Source organism: Triturus cristatus, chromosome 6 (assembly GCF_964204655.1).
Source record: "Triturus cristatus chromosome 6, aTriCri1.1, whole genome shotgun sequence".
Lineage (NCBI taxonomy): Eukaryota > Metazoa > Chordata > Amphibia > Caudata > Salamandridae > Triturus > Triturus cristatus.
Genome location: NC_140589.1, coordinates 5,393,261 through 5,411,482, shown reverse-complemented (window position 1 = coordinate 5,411,482; position 18,222 = coordinate 5,393,261). Strand labels below are relative to the sequence as shown.

Sequence of the window (18,222 nt, the reverse complement as noted above, 5' to 3'; positions counted from 1 at the left end):
ATTATGCCACCCATGGGAAGCACTCCAAAATGACACCACAGGTCTGCTACTGCAACCTGGGTAAGGGTGTGCTTGCACCCCTTACTGTGATATAGGCTACCTATATCACTACCTTATACAGACACATATAAACCTATAAGCCACTCCTATGGCAGGTCTTGAAAATTCTGAAGGCAGAGTGCTTGGTTTTATTTGAGAGGGTGCCCATGCATGAGCTGAGCCCCTCTGCAGCATTCAGAAATACTTCCTTATGACTGTTCTGTGATACAGCCATACCATATAATCTTAAGTGCATTATAACCTCGCGGTAAATGCTAACTTTGGGATGGCTGCATCAAAACATGTCGCGTTTGGTGTCAAACGCTTTGGAATACTAACCCCCCGCCAGTTCTGGCGGTGGGGGTAGCATTTCCCCCTTCTAGAGGGAGAGACATGTTCACACTGGAAAAACCCGGTTAAATCTTTTCAAAGCCCTGGCATCACAAAATGGATGCCACTGCCACAGACACCGGTCTGGCCTACTGCTGCTGGGGGAAACTCCGGCAGGGGCGGCCTGGACAATCGCTTTCCTGTCACAGGGTGGTGTAACCACCTCCCCAGACAGGCTGATGTGTATTGGGGCAGGCTGGGTGCATTCAGTGAATGCTTTTGAGACACTGCCTGGGGCACACAAGGTGTCCCCATCGTAGCCCAGTTCAGACCGGTTGCAGCGGCACTCAGCCCCTGCTCTGGTGTGAATCTGGACAAAGGGGAAGGGGTGTAACCGCCCCCACCCCAGGTCCACCCATAGGTGGGGCCTTAGAGTTAGTCCATCCCCTAAACTTAGTATAAGTATAGGAACCCAGTCCCTAGGACTTTAGATTACCCTGGACAATCCTCTGAAACATATATCCTGGACCATCGACTTTCTATCTTGACTAGAAGACGGAAGAAATCTCCCTTGGGGTCAAGGAGTGACTCCCCTGCTTGGCAGGCACCAAAGTAGCAACTGACCGGTCTGCATTACTGAAGCTCCTGCCGGACGCCGAAGTCTTTTGCATCACCAGAGGTGGATTTCCAGACTTCCCAAGGCTACTCTGAGTCCACAGCAAAACTGAGGTCCGTGGCTATCGTGGGTGACATGGAACTGTGACCCCTAGACACAGTGAACTTTTGCAGCAACAACACCTTCCTGGTCATCCTTGAAGTTGTGCTTTGGGCTCTGAGTAGCCCCAGCCTTGAACACCTTCTGCACCAAAGATTGTTGGCATCCACTCCACGAGTGACCCGTGGGCCAGCTCCAAGTACGACCGCTTGAGGCTCCTTTGTCATCAGTAGCCTGTTGGCTTGCAGTTCCCCACAAAGGTAACTCCACTTCTGTTTGGGCTTTTCTGGTTGCTCCAGTCTTGCTCTTACTTACCCTCCCTGGGTGAGTCCATCAAACCTTGCTGGTCTGCACCGCAGTCCTTTCTCTGACTTCCTGAGGCTAGCTGTTGCCACGGCTTGTTAGGTTCTTTCTGGTCGCCCACACCGCAGCACTCGACAGACTTTGTGGTACAGCTCGAATCCGGCTTGTGGACTTCATCAACACCTCCTGGACCTCGTGGCTGAAGAGTCAAGACACCCGTCAACTCACCTGAAGCACCCGACATCTGTGGGCATTGGTCCATCCTGCCCTAGGTCTCTGGCAAGTGACCCACACTCTGTCCCCTCTGCTTTCAGGTTCCTTAAATCCTAGATCCAGGCTTGGATCTCTCTGGACACTTCTCCTCTTCATGGCAGCAGCAGTTCTTTGCAGGCTTCCATTGAAATCGACGACGCGACCCAACACCAAAAGACACCTATGCACCCGGCTTCTCTGGGTGAGGTAACTCAAGCACTCCGGTTCTCTCGAGGGTGCTAGCTCTAGAACTGTCTAAGTCCAAAAGGGTTTGGTCCTAGTTCGATTTGAAGTGTCCCTAATCTTTAAAATTCCAACCGCGACATTCCCCATAGAAAGTAATAGGAAACCTGCAGTTGTGTTTCCACACTGCATACAGTTCCCGTGGGTCCCCTGTGTCACTACCTTGGGTGGTTCCTTGGGGTCCCAGCGATTCTAGAGGCAATAGGCACACTGCCTATTACAGTCGTGGTTCTTATACCACTTTTTTAGTATATGGTTTGGGACGCCCCCAGGGCCCAAACGTGTATTTGTGCTTAACTACTTGTAACTAAAGTACTTCGAACTCCAGTCTCATAAAGAGACTAGAGGGGTGTGTTATCTTAAATACATATATTTTGAATATATACCTGGTGTGGTTGTCTTTTCATTTGATCATTCAAGAGATTATAGACTGGTAAAACAAGCTGCTTTACATTCCTTCAAGACTTAGCCTGAAGGCTGCTCTCCATAGCTACCACTAGGATAGCTTTCAATGAAGGTTGTCTTTAACCTATCACCATAAGGAGTTGTTTGGACTGATACAGGGTGCCCACTAGAACTAGTGGACAGCATACATTAGGCCACCTTCTCACACGCATGCCTCCAGATCACCAGGGATGGTGTCTCAAAGGAATTTTTCAACCCAGAGAATCTCCTTCAATTCCTGGAAGGTCTCACCCCTCAGGATATGTACACTGTCACCTCTGCTTCTGGAGACAGCTCCACCCTGCCATCACCCTCCTTCTTGATCCCCTCCAGTGGACTCTGGTGGAACTTGAGAGGCTTCCAATACAGAGGCAGGGACCCTTATAGAGTTGCTCACTCCCTGGGTGACAGCGCCCAGGCTCTTCAAGCGGTGGTCGCACTCACACATGAAACAGGGTCAAGCCACGCTCCCCCCTGAAGCCCATCTCTATCGAGGAGAGTGCATCTAAAGACCTGATGAACTACAACCGCCAGACGCTGAGTCCCAGCTTACTTTATTCATAGACTGTTTCTTTGCATATTTTAATGTTTATCTTCTCAATGTTGATTGCCATATGCATGCATCTTATCTGCTATGTGCCTCATGTGCTATGGGTTGACTGATCCCGGGAGTCCCCTCCACCCCAGGTCATGCTCCATCTGACTGCCAGACGCACGTGCGCAGCATCAAGGGCCTACCGTGATATCCCTGCCTTATCCCTCTGAACATCACTGTCCCTCATCCGCCCAGTACCGCTGTGGCTACAACTTCGTGCAAAACTGCTGACACGCTCTCTAGATTTAGTGTACCTGGATGGTGCGTCTCTTTTTTCCTCCTGCCTGACTGTTCATGACCACCCAGGGTGTCGCCATGTCCCCTATCCCCCTCCTCAAATCCAAGTCTTGGGGCCACCCTCACTCAATGACACATCCATATACATGCCCAGTCCCATACAGGAGGGTCTATCAGGACCCAACTGTGTGCTGCTTACCCCCCCCATCTCCTGCCATGTGATAGGCTCCGACTATACATTCCCTCGTTCCCACTCTGACCCCTTCACCAGCTGCATCAAATGGCTTGGACACGGGCTACCCACAAATGGGTGCATCTGGACCCCAGCACCATGGATGACACCTCGGATTAATGGCCGTCCACCTAACAGGTCTCTTCTCCCCCTCCCCTCCCTCTTTGTTGCACAGCTGGTTGTGTCCCACCAACACACCTCTTCCCTCCACAGGTCCCTAGAGTTTGACTTTCTCCCCCGCACAAATGTAACACCAGCCCTGGCCACAAATGCACCTGCGCACTTCAACACCTCTCAGCCAGCCCTGCTGCCCGAAGGAGTCCGCCCAGCAAGTTTCAGCCCACAAGCTTAGACCTGCAGCGTATAGCCCAACATCTGTAGAGCTGCATCCTTTCCACACACCTTATCCCCCTCTCTACCTGCTATCCTCTCTCCTCCTTTCGGATCCCCGTCCAACGCATCCTTTAGTGACTCCTGGTCACTCATCCTCAACACTGCCTGGTGCCAACCGGTAGTTATTCTGCCTATGTGACCGGTCCCTTTGCCTGTCCACCCCTCGCTATTCCCCTATTATTCTCTCTTTCTTGCCTTCCCCCTTTCTACCCCCCACTGCATATCCTCTCCTCCTTTTTGTCCTCCCTTACCTTACCTCCCTCCTCATTCTCCCTCCCCTGCTACCGGCCGTCTCCCTGGGCCCATACTTATCCTCACCCTAATCTACCCGTCCGTCCCCTTACCTGCCCTAACCCCAACCCCCCTTTGTGTCTACTCACACCACTCCCCTGCCTATACAGTTTCTCCAAAATAGCACGCCCTTTCTAGTCCTCCTCTTCACATAACCTAGTGCCTACTTCCCCTATGAGCAGCCAGACACCTCCATGGTCCCTCAGATCACACATGGCAGCACTCGTTCCTCACACCTCCCAGCCAGTGCGCATCCTCTTGTGGAACAGCAAAGTGTTGTCCAATGCAGGGGAGGAGGGTCCGAAGACGAGGACCTCTGTCTTCTCCGAGTTGAGCTTCTGGCAGCTGCTGCTCATCTAGGACGCAACATCCTGCATTCCTTCCTGGAAGTGGAGCCTGGTGGGGTCCTGGGTGAGGGAGAGAATGAGCTGGGTGTCATCAGCATAGGATTCGAGGGGAGCCGTGTATATGTTGAAGAGCGTGGGGCTGAGCGATGATCCTTGGGGTTTCCGCAGTTGATTTCCATGGGTTCGGATAGGAAGGGTGCTAACCTGATTAAATCATTGCCCCAATACTATTCATGGAATGATGTCTGCAGCACTGCAGGTCTGTCAAATTCTTATAAGGGACCACAAGGCTATCTGCATTACACTCACTCTCAAGCCCCCGACCAATGGTCAAAGAGGTACTTTGTACACCTGAAGCAAATGAACATGCCTCGATGGAAAGCCATGAGATGCGGCAGAGACTTTAGATGGACCCCACAGACTTAGAGTTAAAAGAATGGACGCTGATGCATGGCCATGTTTTAATCTACTTGAGGTTTCGATTCTCCAGGTAGCCTGCCCACTGCTGCCCATCTGGACCTAAGCCTAGGGAGAAGCATGGCGATGCTGCACTAGGGGGACTTCCTTCAATGCCAACCATGGTTCACTCTGTCACACCCAGGGTAGCGGTCTGTGAAATAGTCAATGTGCTGTCTGCATGTGATGGACTTCCAGACAAACATCAGAATGCAAAGACCTGGTGGTGGACACGTAAGATCAGGCAGAAGCCCGTCCACTCCTGTACAAGGATCTGCTTTGGGTTTACCAAGTACAAAAGGACTCCGGCAAGACTCCACCACACACCTCAGCACAAAAGTGTCAAATGTTATTAACCAAGAGGCGGGGACTCCTTGGGCCATTCTTGAATTGCCTTGGCCATCAATTCTATCCTGAAGGGGTTGTGTTGGATGAATAATGGAGGGTATAACCAAGCCCACCACTGCAGTCATTTTACTTTATAACTGAGCTAGGAGTTCTCAGGCTCTGGAGCAGTTCTTACTTGAGCAGACACTCGATGACCTCAAGGGATGCTGCTAATTAAGTGAGATCATAATTGTATGTACAACTGGAAATATCTGTTACAGAATTGTTTATTTCCTCATACGTTTCCTCGGCTCCAGATAACTGGTCAGATATTCTCCATTAATAAATATTTGTAAATTCTGCAAAAAGTACTGTAGCAATAATTTTTTCTCAGACCAACCTCTGAAATCTGCAATCTACACCATCATCAGATAACCTGGTAATAACAGACACCACTTTCCTTTTTTACTTGTAAATGTGAGAAATTTCCCTTTTGAAGGGGATCCATGATTACCTTCCATGGTTCCTTCCTGGAGCTCCAACCAATGCGATCAGCTCCTGGCCCAGGATCAGATGAAGACATGTCATGTAAAGCATGCGCCAACGTGTAGACGGCCTTATAAACACTGTATGCCTCTCTGTAGTTCATGCGCTGATATTCACTCAACATCTGAAACGTCTCGTTTCCTGAGCAAAAATAATCAGATGACCAGTCTATGAACTCACCATCGGGACCATCGTTTACTATACACAAGAATTGTATCTGCCATAGCTCTGTCAGAGCTGTATCATCTGGAAACTTTGATGGAGTAACTTCTTCGAGAAAATCTCGAAATCCAATAATTTCTCCTTTTTGGATACAAAATGCGAGGCTTCCATTGAATATTTCAGAAATTAGATTATAGCCTAAAATGTTACAGGTAGACACTGACAGAATCCAGATTTTCCGAGGTAGCGTTTCCCAATCGTTGTATGTGAAATAATTCATAAGGCCCATTAGGGTGCTGTAGAGAATGATCACCTGGGCGGTGGATATCCTGATGGCGTCCTTGACAGTAGGCAAGTTCACCGCGTCAGTGACAGTACTATAAGAGGGAATCATATAGGAGAACTCGATGCAGCCGCCAGCCTGGCCAACCACCTGCCGCAGTTCTCGCAGCGCTCTCTCCCCATCATCATCATCGGTTGTCAGAAGACCCACCCACGTCCAGCCAAAATATTCTAACAACTGAGCAATTCCAACGTAGAAGGAGAGCTCGCTTGGGGCTGTCCGGTAAAAGGTTGGGAATCTTGTTTTGTCACTGAGTACAGGGGTTTGAGCGCCGTCGCTGATCTGCAAGGAAGAAAGGAATGAAACAAACATTAAATAAAATGTGGCAACATCCTAAGCAAGAGGCAGCGAATACCAACAATATTCAACTCTAAAAGCCCCAGCAAATGTATCATGAGTTCGCGCCGTTGCAGCTCTCATTAAAAATCAGAACAGACTGTGCCAAAAACTACTACAATCTCATAACATGTTTAACAGTTTAGGTACAGATGTATTGTTTGTGTGACGGGTTACGCTGTCACAAACATGATATATATATCCTGTCAGCGGTATTACAAGTGCATTATATCCAATGACACATTTGTGATGGAGTAACCCATCGCTGGGCTCCAAATCAGGCCCTTTGTTCATAAAACACCACCATTCATACAAAACATCAAATAGTTTTAACAAACTAATGTTTTAAAGGTTTTTTGAAACAGCTTTTAAAAAATTGTGCTAACATTTTTAGGTTTTGCCTGCACAGCGCATGCACTGCACTTGAGACTTTTTTTTTTAAAAGAGACTTACATCCAGCCCCCTTGCTTTCCTGGCTTTTCATTGGTTTCTGTGCTTGCCACTTTCTTTTACTCCATTTCTATTGGCTGTCATATATTTCCCTGCATTTACAATGCTTGTTCTTCCTGTTGTTGCTGTGTTCTTCTGGTATCAGTTCCCATAGCCCAAGTCCTTTTGGGTTCACCCTTGGATTCCACAGGACTTCTTCACAGGCTTCTTCAAATGCATTTCTTCCAGAGACTCGCATTGTCTTCTACAGCCGATTCCAACGTCACTTTACCCCTATGCACCTGAACTCCCCTGGTGCAGGTAACCTGGTTCCTGGGGTGTCCACGGGTGGGGTGGCTCTCCAGCCTTCCATCCTCCAAAGGGTTTCTTCAGGGTCCTCTGGGAAGGGTCCTTCTTTTTCAAAACTGCAATCCAGACTTCTCATTTGACTCCTAATGGGTATGTTTACAAGGGTCCAGTAAAGCTCAGAGTTTTGGTAATCATGTATGTTCCAACCTGACACCTGAGATCCTCTCATCTTGATTTCCTCAGTACAACCAGGGTAAAAAGAGGAGATGGGGAGGGAGATTGTTTGCACACGTAGTAGCGAAGTTGTGGACCGATCTTCCGCCCAGTCTCAGAGCACTGGAAAATGAACTTTCCTTCAGGAAGAAACTTAAGACATGGCTGTTTCCCTGTTAATGTACCAGAGGTCCTACTCAGCACAGTACTCACTATTGCGTGGAAGCCTTCGGGTAGCTATGCGCTTTATAAAACTCTTAAACATTTACATGTGCCTGTGTTTCAACACTGCACACAGCCTCTGTGGGGTTTCTGGGTACTTTTCTCAGGTAGTTCCTGGTTCTTCCAGTTTCTCTGACTCTTGTGGTCTAAGTATCGCTCTCCTTTGCAGTTTGCATTCCACTTTCTTAGTAAATGGTTTGGTCTCCCCTGGAGACCAGTGCTTATTTGTGCTGCTTTATGTATCTTCTTGTGTATTGTTGGTATCTCTGGGCAGGAGATATGTCAATGTGTTAGTGATTGTGTGTGTAATAAATAGAATTATTTTTTATATACACTGTATGGTTTGTTTTAGTCGGATCTACACTGTCGATTAAATGTGGTAAAACAAACTGCTTTATACTCCTTCAAGATATGCCTGAAGGATGCTCTCCACAGCTACCACTTTGAGAGCAAAGTTTATCAAAGACCACTAAACTCACCATAAAGGTTGCTTGTATTAGTGCAAGATGCATCACTCTATTAAGTGTGCATGTTAGAAATGGTGATTTCTGGTTGGCTAGGGCTTGCGCCAAAGCCAGGCAGGAACCACCACTCCAGTCAGGGCAAGGAAGTTACACGCCAAAGATAACCCCTGCTCACCCCTTTGGTAGCTTGGCACGAGCAGTCAGACTTATCTCTGAGGCGATGTGTAAAGCGTTTGCGCGCGCACCCAGCAACAACACCCAAGGCCCACCACAAAGGAAACTCCACACAAGGTATTATCTAAAAATAGCCTTTGTATTATACACAACACATTAGATAAAAACACACACTTTACAATGTGCCAACAGGCACGGGCAGAATTTACAAGGGATTATATGTACAGGGGACAGGGCCACATGGACCACTGTCAGGAATTAGCACTTTTAGAACTTAGCACAAATCACCAATAGTAAATGTAGACATATACCAATGGAAACACAAAGTAACTGTAGAGCACAACCAGTAACTACTGGCTCAATAATGACCTCAGCGTCATCACACTAGCATCAGGTATAAAACCTATCCTGCATCCATCACAGGGGCACAAATCACAATATGCAATTTCTCATTAGTCTAACGCATTAGACCTAACCACCTAAGTATAACTATACTAGGGGCGTACATCGCACAGGGAAGTACAATCTCCCTAACATCAACCTAAACAGGTAAAACAACCTCCTAGGTAGAAATCCTATCTAGAGGTATGAAATACAGGGTGCGCAAAACATACTATACACAGTACATTTCTTAACCCCATAAGCATGAACACAGGGTGTGCAAAACATACTACACAGTACATTTCCTAGCACCAAAATCACATTCGAGTCCAGGTCGAAACAGAACCTAAACGTAGCAGCTGCCCACTACTTGCTGGGCAGCTGGGGACAAGAACAGGGCCTAAACGCTGCAGCTGGCACCAAGTGCTGCGCAGCTGGGGGAAGGCAAATAAGGCATGGGCTCTCAATGGCCCTTGAAATGATGTCACAGATGTTGGAGCCACCTAGGCTCTAGAAACAACATGTCCCCATAGCGTTGGAGCCACAGAGGCTCTAAAGAAACACCCATGTCCCCAAACGTTGCAGCTGACCCCTGCAAAGTGGGGCAGCTGGAGAACACTGGCAATATGGGGATACACGGGCCCTCGGGACCCCCACAGGGGCCCTTTCCACAAAGTTGGCCAACCGGTGGAGCCACTCAGGGCTCTGAAATACTAATAGACTTGCCCCATCGCTAGAGCCACACGGGGCTCTAAAAATACAATACCGGCCATGCCCGCCTCGTTGGAGCCTCTGGCTCTGGAGATACGTAGCCCCTCTACATCGGAGCCTCGCAGGCTCGGGAACCAACTTGAACCGGGGTGGGAGCCACTCAGGGCTCTGAAATACTTATGCCCCATTTGGAGCGGCCCGCTATCAGGTGGGGCCGCCCCAGAACTCTACACCCTGTGCCTTCACCGGCACTCCCCACACCAGCGGAGTCCCGCCCCAGCCCTGCTTCACTCACCGGGCTTCAGGCAGGACTCCTCTTCGGGAGGCGGCGGCAGCACTTGCAATGCGGCGCGGGGCTTCCCTCACTCCTGGGAGCCCTGCGCTGCCATCTTCACCCGGGCCCCCTCAGCTTCTGGGAGGTGGGGTGGGCTCCCGTCCTCCCTCGGGTCATCCACTTCGGGGCTCCCATCGGCTCACGGGAGCCCCGCAACGACGCGTGCAGCTTCCGGTCCCGCTGCGTCCCCGCCCCCGTTGGAGTTGCCTGACTTCCGGGGCAGGCGCGGCGGGACTCGGAGCGGCAATCTCGGCAGCAAAGTCGCGGGGTGGGCACCCGCGCACCCCAAGTACGGCAAAGTCACGGGGTGGGCACCCGCGCATACAATTAATCAAATAAACAGGGTAGGCACCCGTATTGGCTCACAACCAGCGGGGTGGGCACCCGCGACAGGACACGATGAGGGGGAATCCCTACGCTGGGGATTCCCTCTAAGGAACTCGCAGCACCGCAGGCGGCAGAGAGGCGCTCGGGGAAACCAGGGGAAGCGCTCTTCCATAATAATAAAGCGCTCCTCAGCAGATAGGAGACACAGCGCTCCCCAAGCGCTAGGGCAGCTCAGAGTCCACAAGGCCAGCCAAGGAAGCAAAGGAAAAAGGTCCAGGAAGTCCACCTGGCATCCAGGGGTTGGGCAGGGCCCAGGGAGGCTAGCCTTTACCTGGGCCCCAGCAGCAGCACGCCCCTGGTAGATTCGAGTTAGAACAAGAACATTTTCATGGGGTCACAGCCCCTCTTTTATACACCAAATCCCTTTGTTCTCAAAGGTGCAGGGAAGGGGCAAACCAGATACAACTGGTTCCTGAGCACTTTGCTTTGCTCAGCCCCTCTCCCTATTCAGAGAGCAGGCCAGGGTCATCAGTCGCACCACAGGGGGCGGAGCCAGCATTGTGTGGGGAAAGCCCAGCCCTATTCAGGTCCTAGGTGTACTCCTCCCACTCATCCACATACAGCTCTATCCAATCACCACCGGGGCAGACCCAGCCTGACTCTGGGGATTCCCTAGCCCGTCACATGACCTCAGCCAGCCAATCACGCGACAGGCAGTCACTGCACATTTATGCCAGCGTCTAGAAGTGGCACTTCCACATTAGCTACATGCACGCCGCACACATCATCGCGCAGCATTTAATCACACGAATCCGCACATACCGGACTCGACCCTGCACACCCCACGCATCAGGAACTACCAGGGACACATACATTCCCCATGCATTCCTATGGGAGGGCAGGCCTATCTCACCACATGCACTCAGAGGGCGCACACACTTTACTCTGAGACACAGGGAAAGTGCGCAGAAAGCAAAAATCACTACCACCAGGTCACCAATATAAGCAAAAAGTTCAGGGGTGAACCTGCCAGAAGGGCCTAGTCCAACACAACCCCCTTCCAGCCAAAACGCAGGGCAGACCAATCACCACCGTGATGGTCTTCCCTGCTTGGGGCGATAAAACACGGACGCAGGCCCGTACTGCAGGGACACTCTCCGGTTCTACGCCATTCTCAATCAACATGGTTCCATCTGAAAAAAAAAACAACCGAAAAGAACTCAGGCCCAACTAGGCTACCCCACTGGTACTACCTAGTTGTCCACGGCCAGGACCAGGCCCTAGGCCACCCAGATACCACTGGTCCTTGCCAAACCAAGAGTGGGGGGTAGTAACCCCTGGCATACAAGCCATTTTCCACTCTCCCTCTCAGTGTAGTTCCCAACTACCACTGATCCTTCAACCTAGGGTCCGCACCCTCAGGCTGTCCAGAGGTCACAGGCAAGAATGCCCCACCCTACCTCTACTTCTGGGGTTCCACACCCTCCCAGGGAAGCACCCACCAGAACACAACTCTCCCACCAGTTCAGGACCTCTCTCCACCAACTGGTCTACCACCTGGGATCCAAGGGGTCAGAGGCGAGGACTCCCTCCCTCTGCACCCCTTTCCACTGTAGAGCAGGGTCTCTTCACCTAAGATGAGCCCCACCTGCCCTCAGGACTACAGCTGCCCTTACGTCCAGATCCGGAAACACCGACTACTGCCTCCCCAACCGAGGGACGTACCCTTTGGTCAGATGCCTGGTGAACCAGGACTTAACGAGGGTGACACATAACTAATGGGTCTTGTGACAGTCTGCCTGGCGCTGATCTCACGACCTCCTGTCCATCTGACAGTGCGTGCAGACCCTCCAGGACAGAAGTGGCGACACCACGTGCACTCAGTGGCGACTCAGCCATCCCGGCTGGTCCCTGACCTACTGGTTCCCACTGGGGAATCCCTCCCCCTCTCACCCCTCCCTCTGGACTTCCGCACCCTGCCAACTGGAGCGGTACCGCCAGACACCAGGACTACTGGAGCTCTGATTACAGACGCTCCACGTCCTCTAGACACTGGGAAATCCTCCTCAAATGACCTGTTGGTACAGCCTAGGCCCCCGACCTGATGTTCCCTAAAGAAACCATCCAGGCCCTGAGACTGGGTTTCGGGCACCTAGAGACACGCAGTCCCACCCACTCCTTCTCCGCAGAGACAGGACGTGAGCCCCTACACCGAGACCTAGCTGGGCTACTCTGAACCTCTTCCACCACGCTGGGCTGGAAGACACCTCAGCCACTCCTTTTGGAATCACTCCCCAATGCAAGTTCCCTATCCCAGAGAACTCACACCCAATCAACCAGCAAGCTCCTTATTTCAGAGAACTCACACCAAAGTATTCAGCAAGCTCCTTATTTCAGAGAACTCACACCCTTCATCCACATACACACCCCCCAGACTAGTAAGACAGTTTCTACCGCCCCTGATTTCTCAACCTGACCACCACGTGACACAGGTACTATTACTCCGGGAACTGGGAATGTGATGTTCACATTCATCCAGCGCATTACACATTCATCCCCAAACCCCTCCCAAGACTGGTAAGACAGTTTCTACCGCCCCTGATTTCTCAACCTGACCACCATGTGACACAGGTACCACTACCCCGGGAACTGGGAATGGGAATACATGCACTGGACACACATCTGCTGCCACCACTGGATCCCACCCTTACTGGTGAATCCAGAAACACATTTCCACAGAAATGACATTTAAAAGCGAACTTAGAACAATAATCCCTATACCATGTGACTATCTAAATGCAGAGTTTTGTAGTGCGGCCAGATGCCGCTGCGGTACAGCGCAAACGCAAGTCCAAATCCCACCGCTGATCACCAATGTTAGAAATGGTGATTTCTGGTTGGCTAGGGCTTGTGCCAAAGCCAGGCAGGAACCACCACTCTAGTCAGGGCAAGGAAGTTACACGCCAAAGATAACCCCTGCTCACCCCCTTGGTAGCTTGGCACGAGCAGTCAGGCTTATCTCTGAGGCGATGTGTAAAGCGTTTGCGCGCGCACCCAGCAACAACACCCAAGGCCCACCACAAAGGAAACTCCACACAAGGTATTATATAAAAATAGCCTTTGTATTATACCAAAACACATTAGATAAAAACACACACTTTACAATGTGCCAACAGGCATGGGCAGAATTTACAAGGGATTATATGTACAGGGGACAGGGCCACATGGACCACTGTCAGGAATTAGCACTTTTAGAACTTAGCACAAATCACCAATAGTAAATGTAGACATATACCAATGGAAACACAAAGTAACTGTAGAGCACAACCAGTAACTACTGGCGCAATAATGACCTCAGCGTTATCACACTAGCATCAGGTATAAAACCTATCCTGCATCTATCACAGGGGCACAAATCACATTATGCAATTTCTCATTAGTCTAACGCATTAGACCTAACCACCTAAGTATAACTATACTAGGGGCGTATATCGCACAGGGAAGTACAATCTCCCTAACATCAACCTAAACAGGTAAAACAACCTCCTAGGCAGAAATCCTATCTAGAGGTATGAAATACAGGGTGCGCAAAACATACTATACACAGTACATTTCCTAACCCCATAAGCATGAACACAGGGTGCGCAAAACATACTACACAGTACATTTCCTAGCACCAAAATCACATTAGAGTCCAGGTCGCACCGGAACCTAAACGTAGCAGCTGCCCACTACTTGCTGGGCAGCTGGGGACAAGAACAGGGCCTAAACGCTGCAGCTGGCACCAAGTGCTGCGCAGCTGGGGGAAGGCAAATAAGGCATGGGCTCTCAATGGCCTTTGAAATGATGTCACAGACGTTGGAGCCACCTAGGCTCTAGAAACAACATGTCCCCATAGCGTTGGAGCCACAGAGGCTCTAAAGAAACACCCATGTCCCCAAACGTTGCAGCTGACCCCTGCAAAGTGGGGCAGCTGGAGAACACTGGCAATATGGGGATACACGGGCCCTCGGGACCCCCACAGGGGCCCTTTCCACAAAGTTGGCCAACCGGTGGAGCCACTCAGGGCTCTGAAATACTAATAGACTTGCCCCACCGCTAGAGCCACACGGGGCTCTAAAAATACAATACCGGCCATGCCCGCCTCGTTGGAGCCTCTGGCTCTGGAGATACGTAGCCCCTCTACATTGGAGCCTCGCAGGCTCGGGAACCAACTTGCACCGGGGTGGGAGCCACTCAGGGCTCTGAAATACTTATGCCCCATTTGGAGCGGCCCGCTATCAGGTGGGGCCGCCCCAGAACTCTACACCCTGTGCCTTCACCGGCACTCCCCACACCAGCGGAGTCCCGCCCCAGCCCTGCTTCACTCACCGGGCTTCAGGCAGGACTCCTCTTCGGGAGGCAGCGGCAGCACTTGCAATGCGGCGCGGGGCTTCCCTCACTCCTGGGAGCCCCGCGCTGCCATCTTCACCCGGGCCCCCTCAGCTTCTGGGAGGCGGGGTGGGCTCCCAACCTCCCTCGGGTCATCCACTTCGGGGCTCCCATCGGCTCACGGGAGCCCCGCAACGACGCGTGCAGCTTCCGGTCCTGCTGCGGCCCCGCCCCCGTCCCAAGCGGAGTTGCCTGAGTTCCGGGGCGGCCGCGGCAGGACTTGGAGCGGCAATCTCGGCAGCAAAGTCGCGGGGTGGGCACCCGCGCACCCCAAGTACGGCAAAGTCGCGGGGTGGGCACCCGCGCATACAATTAATCAAATAAACGGGGTAGGCACCCGTATTGGCTCACAACCAGCGGGGTGGGCACCCGCGACAGGACACGATGAGGGGGAATCCCTACGCTGGGGATTCCCTCTAAGGAACTCGCAGCACCGCAGGCGGCAGAGAGGCGCTCGGGGAAACCAGGGGAAGCGCTCTTCCATAATAATAAAGCGCTCCTCAGCAGATAGGAGACACAGCGCTCCCCAAGCGCTAGGGCAGCTCAGAGTCCACAAGGCCAGCCAAGGAAGCAAAGGAAAAAGGTCCAGGAAGTCCACCTGGCATCCAGGGGTTGGGCAGGGCCCAGGGAGGCTAGCCTTCCCCTGGGCCCCAGCAGCAGCACGCCCCTGGTAGATTCGAGTTAGAACAAGAACATTTTCATGGGGTCACAGCCCCTCTTTTATACACCAAATCCCTTTGTTCTCAAAGGTGCAGGGAAGGGGCGAACCAGATACAACTGGTTCCTGAGCACTTTGCTTTGCTCAGCCCCTCTCCCTATTCAGAGAGCAGGCCAGGGTCATCAGTCGCACCACAGGGGGCAGAGCCAGCATTGTGTGGGGAAAGCCCAGCCCTATTCAGGTCCTAGGTGTACTCCTCCCACTCATCCACATGCAGCTCTATCCAATCACCACCGGGGCAGACCCATCCTGACTCTGGGGATTCCCTAGCCCGTCACATGACCTCAGCCAGCCAATCACGCGACAGGCAGTCACTGCACATTTATGCCATCGTCTAGAAGTGGCACTTCCACATTAGCTACATGCACGCCGCACACATCATCGCGCAGCATTTAATCACACGAGTCCGCACATACCAGACTCGACCCTGCACACCCCACGCATCAGGAACTACCAGGGACACATACATTCCCCATGCATTCCTATGGGAGGGCAGGCCTATCTCACCACATGCACTCAGAGGGCGCACGCACTTTACTCGGGGACACAGGGAAAGTGCGCAGAAAGCAAAAATCACTACCACCAGGTCACCAACATAAGCAAAAAGTTCAGGGGTGAACCTGCCAGAAGGGCCAAGTCCAACAGTGCACATATACCAAGCCAGCCTCCTACACTCACACTCATGCGGGGAAAGTTGGTACAGTGCACACTACATCATGATAGCGGGGGGTGTGGGCTTAAGAACTGGGTTTTCCTCTCACTGACAAAATATCGTCCTATTGCTGCTCACAGATTGACCACAGGCACAAACGTTTACGTTTTAAATTCCTCTATCACATCGACCTCTCCCCTTTGGACATTGTTAAATTCTACCCCACTAGATTTAACCACTCTGTAAGTGTCACTCCCGTGGGGCAGACTTTTCACACCCAACATGCACATGTCCGGAGATCTCCTTAGACATGGCCTCTGTATTTATTCATGTCTCTGCCATGACAGAAACGCAGCTTACACCTGACCCTCTGCTGGCTCTTTTGGGATACACCTAGTACATGCTGTGCTCTATATGCCGTCTTACCTCATTGGCCTTTTTATTAGGGAAATGGGAGATTGCGCTCTATTGTGGCAGTAACAACATGCCCACCTCTTAAGAATGACTTAAAAGCATAACATACTGTGATACTGTTGGTGAGGAGTGTGCCCTTCTTCAACGACATTCATCACTACCCAGGGATATTTGGCAGCCATTCCGCAAATATGTTCGCACCCTTGAACAGGACTCTACTGATCAGTACCTGCATCCCTTTCCCCCATAACTATTGATGTATCCACCTATGTTCCACTCAACCACACTTTGTTCTCACATTATACTGCCATACTTGCCTATTGAGAGGATATTTGATATTGCTTCCCTGTTCTTATGACATACTTCATTGTGCGACCCCCAACAGCTTGCTGCTGTTGTCTGTTTGTTATAACTGAAAATGAATAAAGACAATGTTAGACCTGGCACCTTGGCGTGAGTCTCCCTTCCTCTTTTTGTCACTGTGCCTCATGTGTTTTTATGGTGTTGGCCGCTCAGAGCACTGTGCCACTGCCAACCAGTGCCACAGTGCAAGTGCTCCCTATGTAAATTGTATATGTTGATTGAAATCCATGATTGGCTTATTTGGTTTACTATCAGACCCCAGTAAAGTGCACCAGGAGTGCCAGGGCGTGTAAATACAAATACCGCTGGTGGGCTCGCAGCACTGGTTGTGCCACCCACAGAAGCGGCCTGGTAAAATGTGTCTAAGGTCTGCCACTGCAGAACCCACGTGCAGTCTGGTACTGTCGCGCTGACTGCGCAAGTGCCCCCACTTGCCAGTCCCAAAACCTTCCCTTAACTTCATATCAGTCACCCCTATGGTAGGCTCAAGGGCAGGGTGCGTTGTAAGTATAAGGTAGGACAAGCCCTGATGTATGGCCTGTCCTCATAGTGAATTACCGCCATATTCGTTTTTCACTATGTAAGGCTACCCTGTTCTCATAGGCCAGAATGGGCTGTTAAGATCGTTACATCCTATGATCCTAACAGGCCCAGGGAACATGGTAGGAGATCGAGTTTAGTATGCCTGAACTCAGAATAATAATGTACACCTTCTCGTGAGGTTTGTTTTAATATTCCGCGTTTGCAAATGCCGCTTTTAGAATGCTGGCCTTTGCTTGCCTAAACCATTTCAGCCGCCTCTGCGCGATGTGTATCTGCTGTCTGGCTGCGTGAGTGACAGGACTGGAAGCACCCAGATGGGCGGGGCCAGGTAGGCCAATAAAGAATAGGACGATCGCCAGGTAGATGGGTGGGAGGAGTGCCCCTGAGCTTTGAATAGGGCTGTGCTCTGCCCCCACGATGCCGGCTCCGCCCCCTGTGGAGCGTCTGAGGACTCTGCCCTGCACCTTGAATGAAAGAGCCTGCATCGCGTAAACAAAGTGCTCCAGAACTGGAATGAGTTAGGCAAGGGCCCCCCTGGCCTGAGAGAACAAAAGAATTATGGTATAAATGAAGGAGCCCTGCTCCTAAGAAATTAGATCCTGCTACAAGACGAACCTCTGCCTGAGGAGAAGGAACCAAGGAACTGTAGGAGGAGTACTGTCCCTGACCTGGGGGATTGGCCTACAGTGGTTGCCCTGCTGCTGAGGGAGAAGAGAAAGACTGCTGATAAACTTTGCTTCAACTTGTGCTGTTTAAGATCTCCAAGGGCTTGTGCGGAGCTTGCCCCTGAACGAAGTCCCAGAACCAGTGCACTTCACCACCGTGTGGAAGAGCAGGAAAACGGACCGTTTTCCCTGCCATCTGGAAGAGAACTGCTGCCGGCGCTTCCCAACCGAAGCGCACTTTCCCTGAAGCTTGCACCCACTGTCCGGCCCAAACAAAGTGA

General features: G+C 51.3%; 1 protein-coding gene across 1 annotated transcript in view; it reads right to left on the bottom strand.

Annotated features, from left to right (window-relative positions):
• The window catches only part of LOC146813622 (extracellular calcium-sensing receptor-like), a 183,349-nt gene that overhangs the window by 27,331 nt on the left and 137,796 nt on the right, over positions 1 to 18,222 (bottom strand). The window contains exon 3 of the mRNA XM_085609099.1: positions 5,719 to 6,537. Within this exon, the coding sequence (XP_085465225.1) occupies positions 5,719 to 6,537 (819 nt within the window). The remainder of the gene's footprint in view (positions 1 to 5,718; positions 6,538 to 18,222) is intronic.